Source organism: Camelina sativa, chromosome 9 (genome assembly GCF_000633955.1).
Source record: "Camelina sativa cultivar DH55 chromosome 9, Cs, whole genome shotgun sequence".
Taxonomy (NCBI): Eukaryota; Viridiplantae; Streptophyta; class Magnoliopsida; order Brassicales; family Brassicaceae; genus Camelina; species Camelina sativa.
The window spans coordinates 22,107,095-22,130,200 of NC_025693.1; the positions used below are offsets into that span (position 1 = coordinate 22,107,095).

The 23,106-nt window shown below is 36.4% G+C and overlaps 5 protein-coding genes across 7 annotated transcripts; 3 read left to right on the forward strand and 2 right to left on the reverse strand.

Annotated features, from left to right (window-relative positions):
• On the reverse strand, positions 6,891 to 7,863 carry LOC104711718 (em-like protein GEA1). The gene is made up of 2 exons (XM_010428445.2): positions 7,672 to 7,863; positions 6,891 to 7,495 (listed from the first exon to the last, which is right to left on the reverse strand). The coding sequence occupies exons 1-2, from the start codon at positions 7,787 to 7,789 to the stop codon at positions 7,149 to 7,151; spliced, it is 465 nt and encodes a 154-aa protein (XP_010426747.1). The 5' UTR covers positions 7,790 to 7,863; the 3' UTR covers positions 6,891 to 7,148.
• LOC104711719 (ERBB-3 BINDING PROTEIN 1) lies at positions 10,138 to 12,790 on the forward strand. 2 transcript variants are annotated; one of them, XM_019229293.1, is made up of 9 exons: positions 10,138 to 10,359; positions 10,453 to 10,537; positions 10,687 to 10,836; positions 10,935 to 11,088; positions 11,559 to 11,774; positions 11,860 to 11,996; positions 12,083 to 12,174; positions 12,260 to 12,415; positions 12,529 to 12,790. In XM_019229293.1, the coding sequence occupies exons 1-9, from the start codon at positions 10,266 to 10,268 to the stop codon at positions 12,603 to 12,605; spliced, it is 1,161 nt and encodes a 386-aa protein (XP_019084838.1). In that variant the 5' UTR covers positions 10,138 to 10,265; the 3' UTR covers positions 12,606 to 12,790. The 2 variants fall into 2 exon arrangements, with proteins under 2 accessions (XP_019084838.1, XP_010426749.1); XM_010428447.2 differs by having other exon boundaries at positions 10,139 to 10,359; positions 12,260 to 12,436; positions 12,529 to 12,785.
• On the forward strand, positions 13,423 to 14,829 carry LOC104711720 (cytochrome c-type biogenesis protein CcmE-like). The gene has a single exon (XM_010428448.2). It carries the CDS (start codon positions 13,543 to 13,545, stop codon positions 14,344 to 14,346), a length of 804 nt encoding a protein of 267 aa, XP_010426750.1. The 5' UTR covers positions 13,423 to 13,542; the 3' UTR covers positions 14,347 to 14,829.
• Positions 15,610 to 17,764, forward strand: LOC104711721 (BAG family molecular chaperone regulator 4). 2 transcript variants are annotated; one of them, XM_010428449.2, is made up of 5 exons: positions 15,610 to 16,029; positions 16,201 to 16,466; positions 16,571 to 16,717; positions 17,134 to 17,321; positions 17,579 to 17,764. In XM_010428449.2, exons 1-5 carry the CDS (start codon positions 15,810 to 15,812, stop codon positions 17,595 to 17,597), a joined length of 840 nt encoding a protein of 279 aa, XP_010426751.1. In that variant the 5' UTR covers positions 15,610 to 15,809; the 3' UTR covers positions 17,598 to 17,764. The 2 variants fall into 2 exon arrangements, with proteins under 2 accessions (XP_010426751.1, XP_010426752.1); XM_010428450.2 differs by lacking the exon at positions 17,579 to 17,764 and having other exon boundaries at positions 17,134 to 17,454.
• On the reverse strand, positions 22,332 to 22,964 carry LOC104715560. The gene has a single exon (XM_010432955.1). The coding sequence runs from the start codon at positions 22,962 to 22,964 to the stop codon at positions 22,332 to 22,334; it is 633 nt and encodes a 210-aa protein (XP_010431257.1).

A 23,106-nucleotide genomic window follows, 5' to 3' on the forward strand; every position in this document is an offset into this window, starting at 1 on the left:
TAAGAGAGAACACAAAGAAATCTGTCTTTGTACCACAAATCGTTTATGTTAAAAAAAAAAATTCTATGAAATTCTAACAAGTGAAAAAGACCAGAGCAAATAAAGGCAAGAGAGTAACACAAAACAGATTTCGAACGAGTGCTGCAGACAGATTTTTTTAATATTTGTTTTCTGATTGTTTTTTTTTTGTTTTTTTTGTTTTTGTATATGAATTTGTTAAAATAAAAAAGCAACAGCAATTTTTTTGGGTTCCCTACACGAACGAAAACAGATTTTTTTTTTTAGTTTTATAAAACTGTGATAATAAAACAGATGAAATGGTTTTTTTTTTTTAAATAATGAAACTGGGAGAAAAAAAAATTAAATGAAAGGAACGAAATCACCTGATAAATTAGGAGCTTTTAAAGCTCTGATACCAAAATGATATGAGCTTTGGCTACAAAATGATCTTGAACCAAAAACAAGGATGAGTCGTTAGCTGGTCTAAGGACCTCTCTAACTAACTCAGATAAGGTGGAGATGAAAGGTGGATTGATAAGAACCACAATAGATGTGAAAGTCTACTGATACTTCTTAGAGCACTCAAGAATTCGGACACACTCACGAATTAGAGAGCAATGGTTTCTATTGCGGATATATCTCTCTACATTATGATAAGGCTTATGGTTTATTGTGATAAAGGTTATAAGCCTAAGTTTTAGCTCTTTGTGTTTATCTTACTCATCTTTGTATCTTGTATAAATACCCAAGTTGGGACTTTCAATAAAAATCAAGTCAGTTCAATACCCAATTCTACATGGTATCAGAGCCAAAATCAGTCTAAAAAAAAAGAAAAACTTTTTTTCTTCGATTCTCTTGTTCTTTCTCAGTTTCAAGTCTTTCTCTGTTTTGTACTTTCTTGCGTGACAAGAAAATCATGAGTGATAATGAAGTTCCTGTTACCGGTGCCGTTGTTGCTCAAACTGACTCAAAGACCGTTGTCTCTCCGTACACATTGTCAAGTTCTGACAACCCACGTGCTATGATTACCTCGGTATTGTTAACCGCAGATAATTACATCCAGTGGTCAGAAGAGATGTTGAATGCTCTTCAAGCCAAAAGCAAGATTGGATTCATCAGCGGTGCTATTCCCAGGCCTTCTAATGATAGTCCTGATCTTGATAACTGGAAAACGGTGAATTCTATGATCATCGGTTGGATCCGGTCGTCAATTGAACCTAAATTGAAAGCGACCGTGACTTTTGTTTCCAGTGCACAAGATTTGTGGGAAGACCTGCAACATCGTTTCTCTGTTGGTAATAAGGTGCGTGTTCACCAAATCAAAGCTAAACTTGCTTCGTGTAAGCAAGAAGGTCAGTCTGTTATGGAGTATTATGGAAGATTGGGCAATCTTTGGGACGAGTTGAAGAATTATTTTGTGAGTCCCGTTTGTCCTTGTGGAGTTACCTTGTCCGCTATTGTGACGGAAAGAGATGAAGAGAAACTTCATCAGTTTATGATGGCGTTGGACGATTCAAGATTTGGTGGTCTGTGCACTATACTTATTGGTATGGACCCTCTCCCTAGTCTTGTTGTGGCTTACTCCAAAGTGATTCGTGAAGAACAGAGGATGTCCTCTGCTCGTCTTCAACAACAGAATCATGATGCTGTCGGTTTTGTGGCCCGTGGTGACACTCATGAGCAGTCCTCGCTTCGTTCTGATCAAACTGTCTATATTCTGGGGAAGCCTCGCTCTTGCAATCATTGTGGTCGTACCGGACATGAACAGAAGGATTGCTGGCAGCTTGTCGGTTTTCCTGATTGGTGGATGGAACGTAATGCACAAGGTAACAGTGGTGGTCGTGGTTCTTCTGGTCGAGGTAGAGGAGGTCGTGGTTCCATGGTTAATGGAGGGGGAAGAGGACGTGGGCAACCTGTGACTGCTCATGCGACTAGTTCCAATTCCTCTGTTTTTCCTTCTTTTACATCCGATCAGTTGAAGGACTTGACTCAGATGATTCAAGAAAAATCAGTCAGTGGTAGTTCCGAAAAATTGTCTGGTAAGCTTGAACTTGGTGATATTATTTTGGACACAGGAGCATCTCACCATATGACTGGGAGACTCTCTTTGCTGATCAATGTTGTGTCTGTTCCGAAGTGTTCGGTTAGTTTTGCCGATGGTAGCAACACGTTTGCTACAAGTGTGGGTGTTTTGTTTCTTACGGTCAAAGTCTCGTTGACGAATGTTCTTTATGTTCCTTCTTTAAACTGCACTTTAATCTCTGTCTCTCAGATTTTGAAACAAACCAAGTGTTTTGCTACATTCACTGATACAATCTGTTTTCTTCAGGACCATTTTTCGAAGACTCTGATTGGAAGCGGTGAAGAGCGTAACGGTGTGTACTATCTTACGGATGTGGTTCCAACAACGATACATTCAGCAACAGTTTCTCTTGATAGAGCTTTGTGGCATCGTCGTTTAGGACATCCGAGTTTTTCGGTGCTTTCTTCTCTACATTTGTTTTCTCAGTCTTCTTCCGCTGTTGGTTTTGACTCATGTGATGTTTGCTTTCGTGCTAAACAAACTCGAGAAGTTTTTCCAGAAAGTATTAATAAAACTCAAGAGTGTTTTTCATTGATTCATTGTGATGTTTGGGGTCCATATCGTGTTCCCTCTTCTTGTGGTGCAGTTTACTTTCTTACAATTTTTGATGACTTTTCTAGAGCAGTTTGGACCTACTTGTTACTTGAGAAATCCGAAGTGCGACGTGTTCTTACCAATTTCATTATGTATGGTCAGAAACAGTTTGACAAAGCAATAAAGATTGTTCGCAGTGATAATGGTATCGAGTTCATGTGTTTGTCATCTTATTTTCGTGAGACTGGAATTGTTCATCAGACTTCTTGCGTTGGCACTCCACAGCAAAATGGGAGAGTTGAGCGTAAACACAGGCATATACTTAATGTCTCTCGAGCTTTGCTTTTTCAAGCTACATTGCCAATCAAGTTTTGGGGAGAGGCAGTGTTGACAGCTGCGTATATGTTAAATCGGACTCCTTCTTCCATTCATAAAGGACGTACTCCGTATGAACTTCTTTATGGCTGTAAGCCAGACTACTCTCAGCTTTGGGTTTTTGGCTGTGCTTGTTATACTCATCGTATCACTCGTGACAAGGATAAGTTCGGTGAACGAAGTCGTTTGTGCGTATTTCTTGGTTATCCTTTTGGTAAAAAGGGATGGAAAGTGTATGATATGGAGCATAACGAGTTTGTTATTTCTCGTGATGTTGTCTTTTGTGAGGATTCGTTTCCTTTCTCCGCTGCACAACCTTCATCTTTGGTCTCTCCATCTTCATCGACTGTTCCTCTTGATGATGACTGGTTGGTTGTTCCTCCATCTTCTACCGCTTCGCCTCTTGTGGACAGGGGGAGTGATTCCGTATCATCGCCTGTTATAGACAGGGGGAGTCTTCCTTCTTCAAGTGAGACCTCCTCTGTTTCTCCCCTGTTGACTCCTCTGTTCCGACTCAAGAATTTACTCCGCCAAGTGATGTTGATTCTGGTTCCATTGGTGTTGACATTTCTGCTTCAGCTCCGCATCGTAAAAGCTCACGACAACCTACTCCGTCCGTTCGTTTGCAGGACTATGTTCTTTACCACATCATTAGTACACCCGTTCACGCTCTTAATGTTGTCACTGCTTCCTACGAGTCTTCGTCTTCGGTTCAAGGTATGTGTTTCTCTCCACTGTCAGCTTTTATTCCCGATGATTAGTTTTCTGCAGGTCATCGGGTTTATTTGGCTACTATTGTTTCTAATGTGGAGCCAAAGCACTTCAAGGAGGCTGCTCGGTTCAAAGTTTGGACTGATTCTATGACTAAGGAGGTCGATGCTCTTGAAATTCACCGCACTTGGGATGTTGTTGATCTGCCTCCTAACAAAGTTGTGATTGGTTGTCAATGGGTTTACAAAACAAAGTATCATGCGGATGGCTCGTTAGAACGTTATAAGGCTCGCTTGGTGGCTCTTGGTAATAATCAAGTTGAGGGTGAAGACTGTCATGACACATTTGCTCCGGTTGTTCGTATGACCACAGTTTGGACTCTTTTGCGTTTGGTGGCTGCAAATCAATGGGAGGTGTATCAGATGGATGTTAATAACGCCTTCCTTCATGGTGATCTTGATGAAGAGGTTTACATGAAGCTTCCTCCGGGTTTTCGTCACACTCATCCTGGTAAAGTATGTCGTCTCCGCAAGTCTCTTTATGGTTTAAAGCAGGCTCCACGTTGTTGGTTTAAGAAGCTGTCTGATTCTTTGCTTCGTTTTGGTTTTATTCAATCCTATGATGACTACTCTCTGTTCTCCTATTCACGTGATGGTGCTGAACTTCATGTCCTAGTATATGTCGATGATCTTGTTATTTGTGGAAATCATATCTCTATGCTTCGTCAATTTAAGGACTATTTGAGTCGTTGCTTCTCCATGAAGGATTTGGGCAAGCTCAAATATTTTCTAGGCATTGAAGTAAGTCGATCACCAGAGGGTATATTTCTCTCTCAACGGAAATATGCACTGGATATTGTTGCTGACACTGCTTTGGATGGCTCTCGTTCTGCTTTAACGCCTCTTAAACAGAATCATGGTCTTGCTAAGGATGATGGTCCTCTGCTTCTTGATCCTAAGCCATACCGTCGTCTTATTGGTCGTTTATTATATCTTCTCCATACTCGACCTGAGTTGTGTTACTCGGTGCATGTCTTGGCTCAGTTCATGAAAACTCCGCGTGCGGCTCACTGGGAAGCTGCTTTGCGTGTTGTCAGGTTTCTCAAAGGTGTTCCTGCTCTCGGTATTCTTCTCAAGCCTGATAAAGACCTGCAACTGACTGTTTATTGTGATTCGGATTGGTCTTCTTGTCCACTAACACGACGTTCTCTGAGTGCTTATGTCGTGTTCTTGGGTACTTCTCCTATCTCATAGAAGACTAAGAAGCAGGAAACTGTGTCTCATTCATCTGCTGAGGCCGAGTACAGGGCTATGGCTGTTGCTTTAAAAGAAATTAAGTGGTTGCGTAAGTTGTTAAAAGGATTGGGTGTCAACCTGTCTACTCCTGCTCGTTTATTTTACGATAGTAAAGCTGCGATTCACATAGCTACTAATCCAGTTTTCCATGAGCGTACTAAGCACATTGAGAATGATTGTCATACTGTGCGGGACTCTTATCGTGATGGTGTTATTACATTGCAACATGTGCGTACTTATGAGCAACTGGCAGATATTTTCACTAAGGCATTGGGGCGGGATCAGTTTCACTATATCTTGTCCAAGTTGGGTGTTCTTGACTCTCACACTCCAACGTGAGGGGGAGTATTGCGGATATATCTCTCTACATTATGATAAGGCTTATGGTTTATTGTGATAAAGGTTATAAGCCTAAGTTTTAGCTCTTTGTGTTTATCTTACTCATCTTTGTATCTTGTATAAATACCCAAGTTGGGACTTTCAATAAAAATCAAGTCAGTTCAATACCCAATTCTACAGTTTCTTTTGTGAAACAGAAACAAGCAATTTTATTAATCAAAAGGTGGAAAAAAAAGAACTACAACTCAAGGCATTATATAGCCAGGTTCATAACTTATTCTAAGGAAAAACACATAAATCCTGCAAAGAAAAGAACAAGGAAAACCAGAACAAAATCAGAAAAATAAAGGAAAGAGACGTTGTGTAGAAAGGAGAATATCAAGGGTGCCGATTAAGGCAAATTTGATATCTTGACTTCATGACATGATTCTTCTTCGATCTCGGGATATTCTGGACGAGTGAGAGAGCCTTCTAGATGTCTTCTAGTGCCAAATAACACGTGCTTAAGTGGGCTTCAAGTTTGGGGGTGAATAAAGCCCATTTAACCTTATTGCTTATTAGAGAGTCCACTGGACATGTGTTTACTGTTCGGTCCATATCTGGAGATTTATAGCAGTTCTCTCGACGCTCGTTGGTTCTCCGGAAACTAGACTCAGAAAGCTTTAATTTGATATATGGCGCATCTCCTGGCTCGTCCTGAATCGTCGGAAGTATTTCGTTGAAGACGGCCTTTAGTTGGGAGCTCTCCGATGGGGTTAGGCGAATGGCTTCAAACTGACCAAGGGGGATCAGTCCTTCATGTTCCAGCTGCTCCAGAAAGATGTTGAACTTCTTTTCTATGCTTTTGCTCCTGGTCCTAGTCATTGGTCCGCTTGGCACATATGGAGCTTGGATAATATGGCTTGGTGGTTCGATGTCCTCATCACTAAGTGTACACATGGGAATTAATTACACTCAAGACTGCTAATATCTCTTATATATTGGTCTCTTCTAATCACAAGTTGCTTGATTACAGGCAAGCGCACAGCCATTCTTGGTACTTGGCATATTCGTGACGGCATTAGCATCGCAACATTGAAAAAACGTATATGGATGGAGTTTTTGGGGAAAGCAGAGGCGTTGAAACCACAAATGTGGGAAAGTGGTGGCATCAACTAGTTTTTAAGATAATTGTAAAATTATCTGCCATCAGTAGAAACAACTCTTGTTGTATCATTAGTTGAACCGCATTAAATTGTAATCGATGTACCATTAAGTGCGTCCCTCTCTTTTCTGTTTCTTGTTCTTGTGGTTGCTTTACTCATCTCTCCTCGAGAGAGTGACAAACACACTTACTTAGGTTATATAAAAAATTTAGTGTTTTCAACTATTTTATACTTTTGTGTCGATTCAAAACATACACAGCAAATGAAAGAATACTGTGCTGTTACAGTGTTACTGCATCTTCGGAATTCACAGCTGCGCGGAGCTAAACACGTTATCAGCTTAACGCTCCGAAGGTTATCGTTATTGGGACAGATTATTCTGTCACTGTGTGTAATAAACAACTCAAGAAAACCCACAATTTCAAACCACTGCATTTCATTTGATTGCACCCTCGCCAAAAAACTCCAAAACATTCGAGAGATACAATCTTGCCGTAAGTACAAACCGTACCTAGTTATAGCACACACATGAGATAAAAACACTAAACGGAATACATTAAAACAAAACCCTAGTTAAAACCCTCGCTGCCCTCCACAAAACCTAGAGGTTACTTATTCATATTATATACTACGGACTACTGGCAGCGGCACTCCGGTAGCTCGTAGCTACTTCCCCTTGTTGGTGAACTTGGACTCGTCGATCTCAATCCCTTCCTCCTCCGCACGCTCTCCACCAGATTTGTCCATCGTACTGAGTCCTCCTTTGCGCCCCATTTCCTGATAACCTTCATGCCCTAACTGCTCCTTCCTGGCTTCTCCTCCTTTATGTCCCATTTCTTGATAACCCTCGCGTCCTAACTGCTCCTTCCTCGCCTCTCCTCCTTTATGTCCCATTTCTTTGTAACCCTCGTGCCCTAGCTGCTCCTTCCTTGTCTCTCCTCCTTTGCTGCCTATCTCCTGGTACCCTTCATGCCCTAGCTGCTCCTTCCTCGTATGCCCTCCCTTGCTCCTTCCTAACACATATATATTCGACATAACATGAAAGATTTTACACTACACTTTCATGCTATAGAATAACCTTAATTATATTAAGATACTAACGTATCTGATGGGTCTAGGCGTATTGTCATATTTGGGCAGTACTAAGAACCAAATTAAAGAATAAGAAGTGGAAAGTTGTACACAAAACCTTCAGCAAGATGCTCTTGAGCCTCGAGGCTTTTGCCGCCGGTGCCACCTTCTACGACGGTCTCTCCTTGCTTCGCCTTCTCATCGAGCTCTTCTCGGCTAAGTTGCTTTGACGCCATGTTCAAAAGAAAAAAAACCGAACGTTAAGATAAGTATTTTAAAATGTACTTCGGTTATATGATCCGACATAGATACGGACGACGTAATAAATTCCTATAAATAGAAACGTTTGGGTTCAAAGGAAACAAAACAGTGAAGTGCCACGTGCAAGAGAAGACGCGGCGAGACCCGAGAGAATGGGCTATGTGGAGATGACACGTTGATGCTTACTCAGTCTACTTGCTACAGTTATTAAAGAGCTGCTTGACACGACTCCAAGTAACCTTAATCCATTTTATGTTTTCCCCGTTAAATCTAAGATAATAAACCCACATTATGAGATTTTAAACAAATTAAATGTGGTTTACAATTTTACATGGTAAAAATATCAGATATAATTTTAATTTCGTATCTCAATTGGATAATGTTATTATTGATTTGAAATCTGTGTATTATCAGTAAATCATATTCAAATTAACATATAAATGCAAAAATAAAATTATTTTCTTCTCTTTATATATATTTTGGACTTTGACATATATAACGATATGTTTCAAAGTTTAAAATTTTATATTTATTTTTATTATTAATATGAAAAATCTAAAAAGTGTTATTAAAAGAACATAAGATCGATCACCAATAATAGTTAGGACGTGAAAGAAGAGAAGGTTTGATAAGTAATTTGCATACGCTTATTGTAGAAGTCATATATATTTATATTTTGGACCGTACAAGCCATATATTATATATACCATGTAAGTGGTTTAAAAAAAATATATATATATATTAAGCAGCCATTCATAGAGATATATATGTTTTATTCTGACTTTTTCTTTGTTTAAATGTCTATACATACATGTAATATAATATTGAGAGACTTATTATGGCAGGGGAAGGTGGCTTTGCCCATGTATTGATTTGCCAACATAAGTTGGATGGTAATCAATATGCAGTTAAAAAAATTAGATTGGTCAGTTGTCGACAAAAAAAAAAAAAAGATTGGTCAGTTTTCCTTACGGCAGATCACGTCAAACTGTCAACTAGTTAAGATTCCCGATTCTAAGCATTCTGCCTATATATTCAAATGGAATATTGTCCAAGTTCTGTTTATAACTGTTTTCATAACAATCGATCTAAATAATATCACCATTTTTTCATTCACTTTAAACTAACATTAGTAAAAAAAATTAAAAATTACATTATAAATATGCAAAATATTATGATTCCACAAAATAATAAATGTTAAATAAACTTAAAATATATGAGAACACACAAATTAGATAACTATTTGCATTATAATGACAAAAATATATGAAGCATTGCACAAAATATGCTTTTGGTCAAGTAAAATCTCTGATCTCAACTATTATTTATATATATATATTTAAATGTAATATTATCAAAGACAAATTGTTTAAGAATCTCAAATTTTTATATCAACCTAATCTAAACATTGCGACAAAGTATTTTCATGATGTTTAATCTGTAAAATTACTTGAGGTCTATTCCATATACGTGGAAACGAGATTATCCTTTGTGACATTAATCCATGCAATATTTTCTTATGACGCCAAAAATGACGTGAAAATAGCAAATTTTGGTTTTGGTATATATGTATCTTTCATTTATTTATTTCAAACTTATTTTTTAGCAAATGCTGAATCTAAAAAACACAAAATTTTAATTTATTCAATAAGTATTTTGGAGGTATGACTACAATATATAGATGGGAAAGGTAGATGTCACTATGATAAAAATATAAATATATATTCAAATTTTATACATAAACGTTTAAAACTTATAATAATATATATCTAAACTCTAAAAATGTTAAAAATAATATTAATAATTAAATTTCTAAATAATACATAACATTTAAATCTAAAACACATTAGTTAAATTAAATGAGCATTTGCAAAAATACATTTTTCTATACCTTTTTGCAAAAATACTCTGTCTTATTATCCATTTTCAATAATACCCTTTCCTATATACAAAATGATAAAGTTTAAACCATAAACTTCAAATACTAAACTCTACCACATAAAAACAATAATTAAATGTAAAATAGAGAATCCAAACTTAAAAAAAATGTAAAAATTAATTTAACATATTTTAATTGTGTAAAAAATAGCAAAAATGAAGAGATATCTAGTATTTATAACCATTTCTCTAAATTAATTCTTTAACAATACCAACATGTAACTTCAGTATATTAAAAAGAAAACAATTTTTTAACAGATGCAGCCCCACAGAACTTAGTTGGGCCGGCTAATCCTGAAACAGCTCCCTTTCGGCCCATGTTGGAATAAAAGAAGGATTATTCCGTAAACGGCGCCGTTTGTGAAGAGATTGTACACAAAGCGAAAACCCTAGCACCTTTATTTGAGCCAACACTTAGCATTTTACGCTTCTCCACCATTTTCTCCCAATCTCCTCCTTAAACCCCAACATTTTCGCTTCCCCTTTGATTCGATTCGCCGAGAGTTATCAGACATGAGTTCGGACGATGAGAGAGACGAGAAGGAGCTAAGTCTTAGCTCTCCTGAAGTCGTCACCAAATACAAGGGCGCCGCTGAGATCGTCAACAGTAATCTCTTTCTCATTTTTCTTTCGGTTTAGGGTTTTTTTTCACGTTGTAGCTTTAATCGAGTGCTTATTGATTATGGGTTTGGAATTGCAGAGGCGTTGCAGGTCGTTTTAGCTGAATGCAAACCGAAAGCTAAGATTGTTGATATCTGTGAGAAAGGAGACTCTTTTATCAAAGAGTAAGGATTTTTATTATTACTCCTCTACTCAATTTGATATTTTCCTTCGTTTCTGGTCTTATGTTCTTGATATAGATTTCGACCTCTTGATTGCTTTTAGATATTTATGTGTTTTTTTTGTTCTTTCTTCTTTTTGTTTTGGGTAAAAGGCAAACAGGGAGCATGTACAAGAATGCTAAGAAGAAGATTGAGCGAGGTGTTGCTTTCCCTACATGCATTTCTGTGAACAACACTGTTGGTCATTTCTCACCGCTTGCCAGTGATGAGACCGTGTTGGAAGACGGTGATATGGTCAAAATGTAAGCTCTCTTTTAAGCAATACCCTTTTTTAGATGAGGTTTCTGTATGATTCCACCTGTGTTATTTCTGATGCTGTTTTGACTTTGTACCATTCCAGTGATATGGGTTGCCATATTGATGGCTTCATTGCTCTTGTTGGCCACACACATGTGCTTCAAGACGGGCCTGTCAGTGGACGTAAAGCTGATGTCATTACTGCCGCTAATACTGCAGCTGAAGTTGCTTTGAGGCTCGTACGTCCTGGAAAGAAGGTAACTATGGTGCTACTTTTTCATGAGAGTTAAATTATAGGCTGTTAGTAGTGCTGGCATTATATATGGTTTTCTGAAAGGTTGTCAAGGTTTTGCAAACCCCAGATGATGAACATCTATTGATGGCTATGGATTTTATCCAACTGATGCTTTTTGTCATAGTTACTCTGATGGGATTTTATTACTCTGAATTTTCTTTCGTATGATGCTTTATTGGACTGACTATTAGGCGTGGGAACATTGTCTAATTGTGCCTCTCTTTGGTCATATCCGATTTTTTTTTTATATAAAATGTTTTCGGAGGAGGTTCCTCGATAAAGGCCGTCATTGTTATGGGTTTGACTCTCAAATCAGCCATTGTTACTTGGATATGGGAACACTTTTTTGTAACAAAATTTCTTGCTATAAGTTGGTAATTTCCTGTTTAATCATTCAATCCTGACATTGATATTCTGTTTTTCATATGACAGAACACCGATGTAACTGAAGCTATTCAGAAGGTGGCTGCAGCTTATGACTGCAAAATTGTTGAAGGTGTTCTTTCCCACCAGATGAAACAGCATGTGATAGATGGAAACAAGGTTGTCCTAAGTGTAGCCAGTCCAGAAGCAACTGTTGAAGAAGTGGAATTTGAAGAGAATGAAGTCTATGCAATCGACATTGTGGCAAGCACTGGTGATGGCAAGGTATTTGCTTTCGTTCATCTCATTTTGATGACTATTGTTGGAGCTTCATCTGTTGCCACTGTTCTTACATATTTCAAACTTGCAGCCAAAACTAATTGATGAGAAGCAAACCACTATTTACAAGAAAGATGAGACTGTTAACTATCAGTTGAAGATGAAGGCCTCCAGATTCATAATCAGCGAAATTAAACAGAACTTCCCCCATATGCCATTCACTGCAAGGTGTCTTTTGTACCTTCTTACGCAACTTATATATTCCAAAATTTCATCGCACCTACTAACGTTGCATGAGAGTACGATCAATTCAGGTCACTGGAGGAGAAAAGGGCACGTCTTGGACTTGTGGAGTGTGTGAACCATGGTCATTTGCAACCATATCCTGTCCTTTATGAGAAATCTGGTAAGTATAAGTAAGGTTTTCGTATATCTATAAACGTTTTAATCTCATGGAAGCGGGACTCATATTATGTTTGGTTTTTCAACAGGGGATTTTGTTGCTCAGATCAAATTCACAGTTTTGCTGATGCCAAATGGATCGGATAGGATCACTTCACATACACTTCAGGAGCTTCAACCAACGAAGACCATTGAGGACCCTGAGATCAAAGGATGGTTAGCCTTGGGTATCAAGAAGAAGAAAGGTGGTGGAAAGAAGAAGAAAGGTAAGAACTTTGAAATTAGTTCCCTGACATTTACCAAATATGATGTGATCAAAAACATATTGAGAAAAAGGATTCATTTTGGTGTTTTGCAGCCAAGAAGGCAGGAGAGAAAGGGGAGGCTTCAACAGAGGCTGAGCCAATGGATGCAACTAGTAATGCTCAAGAATGAGTAGGAAGATTTCTCTTTGTTTTCTTTTAAAGAATTTTTGGAACTTGAGGTACTTCTTTCTTTGTATGTTTGGGTTTCAAAAGAGTCTCTTCTTGAAAGAAAAAAACAAGAAAAATAGTTACTTTATCAGGCGTTGTGTTTTTTTATGCACAAAAACTTTCAGTATGTTCATCATCATTATTTGCTCTGCTTTTTAAACATAGTTACTGGTAGCCGTTAGCCAATAAGTTAGCATACTGATCATATCAAAAGCTTTAAGCTCAAGTACAACTTTAGATTTACCGGCTTGAATTGTGATCGTATGTACAATATCTTATGTCTCTAGTTTACGAGGTTGTCGCGTTTGTGTATACAAAAATTTTCTCCATTTAGAGAATCTAACACTTTTTGTTTGTGCCGAAGCTGTTAAAAATATGATAATTGAACATGGATAAATGCTTCCTCTTCTACTATGTCAAAAAACAGAAACTTGTTCAAAATGAGTAACACACAAATTCTTATCGAGAATCCTAAGCAAGTATCATCCCAATGGCTTTGTCAAGCAGGAGAATGTTATTCGGTATTGCGCCTAATCCGTATCGTAACCAAACAAACCGTTGTCTCATAAGATTAGTAATAACTAAAAATGGTAATTTACCAGACTTTTTCCTTTTGGTCAAGTAGAAGTAAAGACAATACCAGCTTTTGCCTTGCTTGGGTTTGAAATTGATTGATTAAACCGGGTGGTTAAATATTGTAATTAAAACCCTCTAAACGACTCAGAGGTTCTTGACGTGGTCCACATAGATCAGTGGGGCGGCTTGGCTTGTGGCTTCTTCTTTCTCCATTTACCAGAAGAAAACCCCATAAACCTCTTCTCACTTTCTCGAGAATTTGATTTCCACGAGAAAGTTCTCGAGGGAAAGTTTCAATATCTCCGGCAAAAAATTCAGAAAAAATGGCGGCTAGGTTGTTGTTCCGTCGAAGTTCTCAGATCCTCCGATCAATCCAAAAAAATCCTCAAAGCTCATCATCTTTCGAAGCACCATCCCCGATTTTTTATTCATTGACCACCGCCTCACCAGATCCATCGAGATTATCATCCTTAACCTTCCTCCGATCTCTCTCCATCGCTCGTCGCGGTCCAACTCGTCCTAAGAAGATAGACATAGGAGCCAAAGCGCGTCAGATGCAGAATCGCCGGCTTTGGACCTACGCGTTAACCTTCAGCTGCATCGCCGGATTCGTAGTCATCGTCCTTAACCAATTCCAGGATCAGCTCGTCTTCTACCTAACTCCATCTGACGCTATGGAGAAATTCGCAGAGAATCCAACAAAGAACAAGTTCAGACTCGGCGGTTTGGTTCTAGAAGGCAGCGTTGCGCAGCCTGCGGCGTCTCAGGAGATGGAGTTTGTGATCACCGATCTGATTACAGATATTTTGGTTAGGTATAAAGGATCTTTGCCGGATCTGTTTAGGGAAGGTCACTCAGTTGTGGTTGAAGGATTCATTAAGCCGTATACTGATGAAGTGAGGAAAGAGGTTTCTACTAAAGCTGTTTCGAAGAAAGCTAGGAATCTCGATTGTTTCTTCTCGGCTACTGAAGTTTTGGCTAAGCATGATGAGAAGTATATGCCACAGGAGGTTGCGGCGGCCATTGAGAAGAATAAGAAGATTATTGAAGCTGCGGCAACGACGACGACTACTGAACAAGTTGCAGCGACGACGAGTGAACAAGCTGCGGAAGTGGCGGCTTCGTAGATTGGTATAAAACTTAATTCATTTTTTTTGAGTTTTATCACAATTTTTCCCAAGTTGGAGCGTTTGGTGGGTATTTGGTTCAACGTATAATGTTATATTTGATTATAGTTTCCGGAAAAGGAGTAGGAAGATTTGGAATTGTTATTCCTGGGAAACAGAGATTTGAGTTTTGTGTCTATTCGAGAATTAGGAGGAGAAATGTGATACACTATACAATAGCTTTGTATGATCTTGCAAAGCTTAAGCTAATTCATTTTCTTGTTATATTGATCAAATAAAGAACACTTTGATGAAGGATCAAATTTGCTGCCTGGTTCCTTGTGTTGTCGGATGTTTTGTTTCTGCTCACAGACTAGATTGATCTAGTGAAGCTTATCAGAGGTCCCTGGTCAATAATTGTAAACGTATCACCAAGTAGTAGTTCGTGTGACTTTATTCTAATCATGACTAGGTGCTATAGACAAGAGAGTGGAACTTCTTCCACAGTTTCCTGTTTGCTGTTCTGGTTGTTCTTTTCGTTGTTATATAAATATGGGTCGAGCTAGTCGACAATCCGAAGAAGATTGCACATTCCTTTAATGCATCTTATGTTCCAACTAGGCGATTCCTGGGCCTGAAGATATTCAGGTTTGTACTTTCGAGTCATTTTCGGTGCCTCACTGCCTCTATTGCCACTGGAAATTTGCATCTTTGAGAATTTTTACCCTTAGAATCATGGCTAGAATGGCCTTTGTGTTGGCACTTGTATTTGGCTGGATCACCAACTACTAGTATTTATAGCTGTGGTATAAACCGTTCCTCTATGGCTTCTGCAATGTTTTCCCAACCGCATCTTCGTAGATGCATAAGTCTCTCTCAGTGCATGACATATTTCTTGTGGGTGATTTATGATTCGGCCGTCCGTCATAAAAAAAACTGACTATCAACTAGGGAACGAGACCATTTTCCTATTTGCTTCTTATCTCTCTCTCTCTCTAATGTATTTGTGGCGGTTTTGCCGACCTGATTTGGCACAATCCACTCGGCACAGTCGTCTACAACTCAAGGACTGGCTGGTGTTCTATTCAGGGGCCAGTCGGTTGGATCTAAAATCCAGTAGTCAAACTAATTTCTCTAAGCTAAAACTATTGAAAACATAGTTACAATTGAATGTATAGCACCAAAAAAATGAAAATATCTGGTATACTGTACAAACAAACAAAAAAAAATCTACGTTGTTCACACCTCAAATAAGTCTTTAAAAAAATATATATATAGGAAAATAAAAAATAAAAGAAAAGCCGTGTTCCAGGAGTCCGTCCAGTAGAAAAATTGTATGGCTTGAGCGGTGATGTGATGTGAATCATCATCATCGTTTCGTACAAATACTCTTAGAGAAAACCCTAATTTTCTAGCTCCCAAGGGTTTTTAATTTCATTCTCAATTTCTCATACTCCTTAATTCCTTTCTTCAAAACGACGACGATGATGCATAACTCAACCGACGAATCGGAATGGGAGGTGAGACCTGGTGGTATGCTCGTCCAACGAAGAGACGACGACGCTGCTCCTTCCGACCAACCTCCTCCTCCTCCCCAGGATCCCGACTCTGCTTCCGCCGCCTTTTCTCAAACCATCAGAATCAGCGTTTCCCATGGCTCATCCTCCCACCACGATCTTCATGTTTCTGCTCACGCCACTTTCGGTAACTAAACAAACGCTTCGATCCGTTTCTGATTTTTCCTTAGTGTGTATAATAATAATAAGGAGTTTATGAGAAAAAATTTCTTGCTAAATCTAGTTTTTGTTGAAGTTCGTTGTGTTATGTGTAGTTAAGATTGATATGTTTAGGCTCGAATATGGATAATAATAACAGGGGATGTGAAGAAAGCCATTGTTCAGAAAACTGGATTGGAAGCTAGTGAACTCAAGATCTTGTTCAGGGGAGTTGAGAGAGACGATGCTGAGCAATTGCAAGCTGCTGGTGTTAAGGATGCGTCTAAGCTTGTCCTCGTTGAAGATCAGAACAAGAGAGTGGAACAACAACAAGTTGAACAGCCTCCTGTGGTAACTGAAGAGATGAAAAAGGCGATTGCTGCAATTCTTGTAGTCACAGAAGAGGTCGATAAGCTTTCAGATAGGGTGAGGAGATTGATGGCTTTGTTTTATGGTTGTTACTGTAGGAAAGAAGAAATGAGCGAAGGATTGTGATTTTAGCGAATTTTTTGTGTTTTGAAACTTTTTAGGTTGTTGCTTTAGAAGTTGCTGTGAATGGAGGAACTAAAGTTGCAGTAAAGGAGTTTGATATGACTGCTGAGCTTCTCATGAGGCAGTTGCTTAAATTGGATGGCATCAATGCAGAAGGAGATGCTAGGTTACAGCGTAAGGCAGAGGTTCGTTTTTTTTTACTTTGTGTTACTTTCTTCATCTGTATACATAATAAACATGTTTACCGGATTAAGAGTCTTGATAGAGAGGTATAAGATATTAGGGATATATGAGTGTTCAGAAATATATTACTTATATTATACATGGGATACTACAAGACTTTTGTGGCATTGGGATGAGTTGCAATGATCTTATTGGAGACTTTGGTAAGAAGAATCCATTAGGATTCCAATATATCGTTTTTGTTCATTGTACATGTAGACACTATGGTGGTAAAGATACATTTGGATTTTCTTAAGGTTTGGAACGTTTATGTTGTGCTTTGCTGAATTGCTTGAGGTCATTCTTCTATCATAAGTCTAGATTGAGGCATTGAGCTTGAGCATAGATATAGATTGATTGGGTCTGTGTGTGTTGGCAGGTACGTAGGGTGCAAATATTGCAGGAGAGTGTGGACAAGCTCAAGGCAAGATGTTCAAATCCGTTTGTGGATCAGAGTAAAGCCGCAGCTGTAAGCACTGAGTGGGAATCGTACGGAAACGGGGTGGGAAGCTTGAACCCTCCTCCGCCAGCTTCTCCTTCTGCCAATGTAACTCAAGATTGGGAGAGGTTTGATTGACATTTTTATTATTGTTACTACGTACTTTTGCCATAAAGGGAAAAAAATTGATCATTGTTACTGTTTTATCTTTTTGGTATTGTTTAATTGGAAAATGACCATAAAAAGATATCGGTTTTTATCTTTTAATGTCTACATAAAATATGGTAGTATCACTATCAGTATGGATATGCTACCATAAAAATTGCTACATGCTTACTGTTACAGTATTTTCAATGACTTGGGTAATCTACACATTTTCATATAGGAATGACAAACATGGATGATCCGGTACAGTTCGATGGATTACCTAAATGGATTGAATGAGTAATGTGTGGATTTGAATTTGATGTACCAAATTGATCTGCTACAGTTGGATCGATTACCCAATTTGTGTAGTTTTTATTTATCAAATATTTGATGGACCAAATGAGTAATGGTGCAATTCGTATTATTAGTTTTTAAAAAAAAAAGAAATAATTTTATCGGGTTTGGTCAAACGAATCGGAATGGGTTATGCCATGGATGTTGATCATCCAAACTCAATACAAAAATCAAACGATACCGTAGTTTACTACTAATCTACTATCTTGATTCGAAATCATATAATATATGAGATTTCCTAGAAAATCAAAGATAGTTTTATGGCTAAAATAACTTATTAGGTTGAAACATTGCTAACCTGAAACTTTACTAGAGTTAGGAGCTTTTGCCATATGTCATTCAAAATTGTGATTCACAAGTTGTGATACAAACAAATTCACCAAAAAGAGAGAATTGATGTGGGGGAACATTACACAAATAGACAAGTGACGTGATTATATTTTTTTGGGTGGGTAATAATAATAGGTAATGTACAAAGAGTATAGTACGATCCGTGCTTTAGGATAAATAAAAAACCTTCTTATTATTTACCCAAAAAAACTAAAAAGACATTCTTAGCTGTCTCACCCACATGACCACAAGTTTCATTCTTCAATTATATGGAATTTATATTTATGAATATAATATTCGTGTGCCATCACATAAACTAATCAACCCCCAGACAATATCGGACTTAATCATAGCTCTTAGCACAGATTTAATTACGATTACTTCCTTAATTAAGCCATTTATATATAAACGAAATTAACAGTAAAACGTGTTGACATGACTTCGCCGCTTGATGTGGGTGGCAAACGCCATTTGCCGGCTATCTAACAGCACATATAATACTTTCGACAATTTATTATGTTCTGTCTGAATAGGTTTTTTATTAATTTTTTTTATTGATAATAGAATTCTATATTGATTGATAATTTCTTACGTTTTGTATCAGTAACATAATTGGCTTTGGACGAAAATATGAGCAATGAATGTATTTGTTGTGTTTCTTTTTTTCTTTAAAACAAATATGTAACTGTGTATATTATGGACACGCACACCCGCGGGTATGTGGTAGCCTCAACATTTGAAAGAGACTTTTTAGATGATGAATATATAAGTGATAACGACGAATCTCTGCAGAAAATTTTGTTTATGAGAAGATTCTGACAGATCTATGATGATTTTTTTGTTTTGTTTCTGGCACAATAAACTGCCAAATATGTTGTTTGAGTGAATTTGTTCATTAATTATCGAATTCACGAAAAAACTTCTCCAACAATTTGTAAAAACATGTTAAAAAAACATTTATAGTGGCTATTGAAATCGCAATGGAAGTAAATTATTTAACGAATGTTTTTTTCTTAGTTAACAAAAAAAAAGTACAAGTGTTTTATTAATGCGAAGCAGTTACAAATATAACACAAAAAAAGTTGGCATTTTTGTAGAATAACAACACAAAAAAATTGATTAAATATATATATATATATATATATATATATATTTCTACAAATCCTACTTTGGAGTCTTTGATAATTTTGTCTTTAATTTCAAACTAGGTACGGACCCGCACGTACGTGCTTGATTGATTTCAAAAACTAAGTTTACTATAAGGTTTGTAATATATTATGTACACATAGAGTTACATTTATAGATATAATTAATTGTTAAGTCATTTACAGTTCAAACTTATATTAGTTTGGTTTCATTCAGTTTGTGATTTTTGAAATTTTAAAGATTTAGCATAAAATTATTCACAAAACAACATACCCGAATCTAACGTTTACCGAATTATGATTAATCAGAATTGTATAAAACTTGTAAATTATGAAACAGATAAAAACCATCCAAAAGATTAAAACTTCTCGAAACGAATGACCTAAATTCTTAAGCGGGTCAAACCCATCCCGGTAGTCATACTCCATAAGGGGTATAATATTTTTTTATATTTAAAATTCGTCCCTCAAAATCTTTAAGAAACAATATTAAAATATATATAAGAATTTCTATTTTTTAATATGTTAATTTTAAAATTAAAGAATCTTTAATATACGTTAGTCTTATATATCAGAAATTTTCTATATGAAAAACTGAAAATTAGGATTTGCATAAGTTTAAATATTTTGTAGTTTTAAATAAATTTAAGAGCATATTATAATTTTTTATTATATTATAATACATAAGTTTTGAAAATAATTTCAAAAACATGTAAGGGATAATATTTATTAATATTTGAATAATATTTACCAATTTTAGAATTTATAGTAATAAAATATTATGTATATAAATAAATTAAATAACAATGACAATTTTATGTAATATTATAGAATATTAAGGTCAAGTAATAAATTGGGCACAAAGTTCTCTGGCGACGACACGTCAGTTTTTCTTAAAAATTACTTCTCTTTTAATATATAGAGGATAATAACATTAATGAATATAATTAATATTATATATATATATATTTGTTTATGACATGCATACTATTATATCTAAATACAAATAGTAACGCAACAATGATAGTATGATACTAATATGACACTCTAGATTTTTATCTAGGGTTTTGATTGATAGACTTAGCTAAAAAAAATGACCTTGTCTTAGCTAGAATAAAACACCAAGCAGAGTAGTAATTAAGCTGAAAAATAATCCAGCTACTCTATTATTAGATGGAAACTTTTGTAGTATTTTTCCATTTATTTTAAGTGAGTTTTTTTTTTTTCTTTTTTACTTTAGTTTCCCTTTTTTTTAATATATATGTTGTTTCCTTTTCTCTTCTAATTGCTCGATAAATCTTATCAACCACGGACGTTATTTTATGTTATAACTTATAAGTTACTTGTGCTAAGACAAAAGAAGCATATTCCACCATCAAATCCCCTTTATAATAAAATGGAAGTACACAACATTGTTTTGGTAGACTTTATAATTTTAATAAATAGTTACAAATAGGTTATACATAGATTATGAATTAATCTATATATTAATTGTTATAAATAAAATCTTAATTGTAACAGAAAATCTTAAACAAGTTATTTCAAATTGATAGTTCATGGATATTCCAAACTTTATTTTCGGAAGATCACATATATGGTTCCAAATATCTAGAATCACAATATTACCAATTTATTTTTCACAGATTGTATTCATAAACCACATCAATAAAAAAGTTATTAAAGGGATAAAAATATATTCTCAATCATAAAAAAGGAATCAAATCTCGCTAATTTAACAAGATCAATTGTGATCTTCGGGATCGTATTCAGAAATTAAAAATTAAACCTTAATGCTAGATTAGGACCATGCTAGCTAGAGCATGGGTTGAAATCCCTTTTATTTATATTATAATTTTAGAATAAAATATAATTTATATGATTGATTTTAAAAGTTTTTAAGGTCCTAATCTAACATTAATCGTGATCTTCAGAATCATATATTATAATATAAATAAAAGGAATTTCAACCCGTGTTCTAACACGGGTCCTAATCTAGTGATTTGCTAAAAGGCAAAAAGAAACATCAAAAGTAAAAAAGTTCAAACAATATAGCCGGAGAAAATGGTTAAAAAGAAAAAGAAACGCAAACGAAGGCAAATCACACATTTTAATTAGACTAAACAAATAGAGTGAAAAGGCAAAAACAATTGTAAGTTACAAGCATCCTAAAGTAAGTGGTGATTAAAACTCTCAAAGTAAATTAAAGGTCTTAGAGCATGGGCATCGGTTAGGGACGATTTTCGGTCCCTCAATTTTTATATTATTATTATGAAAGTTTCTTATTTTTAGCATGAGCATTGGTGTCTATTTGTATTTGGTCCCCCAAATAAAATAATAATACTTTAAAAGATTAAACATTAATTATTTAAAGTTGAAAAAAAAACATACAATTAAGAAATTAATAACAGAAAACATAAAACATAAAAACATAAAAACAAAAACAAACATTTTATTCAACTCATAGAAATTTTAAAATCAATCTTCATTATCCAGAAGATATCCAAAGTTAGTCCAAATATGCTCAATCAAATCATGTTTTAGTTGGTCATGGGCTTGTTTATCTCGAAGTCTTGTTTGACGAGTAATCGTACTGCTGATATTTGATCCCACACCGGCGGCACCAACGGTATATGTTTGATCCACATGTTCTCCGTGTTGAAATTCAGAAACAATGTTTTGGTAACTGTATGTATGTCGTTCATCTTCGACAATCATATTGTGGAGTATTATGCATGATCTTATCACATTTGTCATTCTGTTTTTATCCCATAAACGAGACGGATTTTTAATAACGGCGAATCTAGCTTGCAAGACTCCAAAAGCACGCTCAACATCTTTCCGCACAGCTTCTTGTTTTTTAGAAAAGAGAAATTTTTTCCTACCTTGTGGAAGTCGGATAGATTGAAAAAAAGTTGCCCAATTTGGATAAATACCATCAGTGAGATAGTACGCTAAATTGTACTCCCTTCCGTCGACAACAAAGTTGACTTCCGGAGCTTGACCGGTTATTATATCATCAAAAACATTAGATCGATCAAGAATATTAAGATCGTTCAAAGTACCTGGAGCTCCGAAAAAGGCATGCCATATCCAGAGGTCATACGAAGCTACCGCTTCCAACACGATTGTAGGTTTTCCGGTTGATCGTGAATACATGCCTTTCTAAGCCGTGGGACAATTCTTCCACCCCCAATGCATACAGTCAATGCTCCCAATCATCCCGGGAAAACCACGCTGTTCATTCTGATAGAGTAGTCTTTCTAGGTCCTCCGGTGTAGGACGTCTTAGGTATTCATCTCCAAACACTTGGATGATGCCGGCGGTAAACTCGTGCAAACATTTCCGAGCTGTTGAAGCACCAATTCTTACATACTCGTCAACACTGTCAGACGAACTACCATATGCCAATTGACGAATTGCTGCAGTACATTTTTGTATAGGTGATAGACTAGCCCGTCCGGTTGCATCCTGGGTTTGGCGGAAATATTCGATTTCGGTAGAGAGACGTTGGACAATACGCATGAACAAATGCTTGTGCATGCGAAACCGTCGCCGGAATAGATATTCTGGATATGTTGGAGTGTCACTGAAATAATCATTCCAAAGATTATTGTGACCTTCTTCCCGGTTTCTCTTGATAAAAATCCTTTCGTTTGGCTCATTTGGTTCCGGGATATTATGCGAGGCATCATAAATATTTTGTAAATAAGCATCAAAATTATCACCATCATCTCCTTGATAGTGATAATGATCATCATCTCCATGGTAATGATAATGGTTTGAAGATGATCCCATTTGAAGAGAAAAGAAGAGGAAGGAAGAGAAAGGAAGAGACAAAGAGATATTGAAGATAAAGGAAAAAATTCTCTTTTGTTGCTTTGATATGGTTTGAAGATAAGGAAGAAATTCTCTTTTGTTGCTTTGATATGGTGTGAAT

What these genes read in the sequence shown, in the direction of transcription:
- LOC104711718 (XM_010428445.2), bottom strand. Translation starts at nt 7,789, where the DNA reads ATGGCGTCAAAGCAACTTAGCCGAGAAGAGCTCGATGAGAAGGCGAAG. An exon ending in TCAAGAGCATCTTGCTGAAG is followed by an intron (nt 7,496 to 7,671) that starts GTTTTGTGTACA and finishes TATATGTGTTAG; the next exon opens with GAAGGAGCAAGGGAGGGCAT.
- LOC104711719 (XM_010428447.2), top strand. Translation starts at nt 10,266, where the DNA reads ATGAGTTCGGACGATGAGAGAGACGAGAAGGAGCTAAGTCTTAGCTCT. An exon ending in GGAGACTCTTTTATCAAAGA is followed by an intron (nt 10,538 to 10,686) that starts GTAAGGATTTTT and finishes TTTGGGTAAAAG; the next exon opens with GCAAACAGGGAGCATGTACA. An exon ending in TGGTGGAAAGAAGAAGAAAG is followed by an intron (nt 12,437 to 12,528) that starts GTAAGAACTTTG and finishes GGTGTTTTGCAG; the next exon opens with CCAAGAAGGCAGGAGAGAAA.
- LOC104711720 (XM_010428448.2), top strand. Translation starts at nt 13,543, where the DNA reads ATGGCGGCTAGGTTGTTGTTCCGTCGAAGTTCTCAGATCCTCCGATCA.
- LOC104711721 (XM_010428449.2), top strand. Translation starts at nt 15,810, where the DNA reads ATGATGCATAACTCAACCGACGAATCGGAATGGGAGGTGAGACCTGGT. An exon ending in TCGATAAGCTTTCAGATAGG is followed by an intron (nt 16,467 to 16,570) that starts GTGAGGAGATTG and finishes GAAACTTTTTAG; the next exon opens with GTTGTTGCTTTAGAAGTTGC. An exon ending in GGTTACAGCGTAAGGCAGAG is followed by an intron (nt 16,718 to 17,133) that starts GTTCGTTTTTTT and finishes GTGTGTTGGCAG; the next exon opens with GTACGTAGGGTGCAAATATT.
- LOC104715560 (XM_010432955.1), bottom strand. Translation starts at nt 22,964, where the DNA reads ATGGGATCATCTTCAAACCATTATCATTACCATGGAGATGATGATCAT.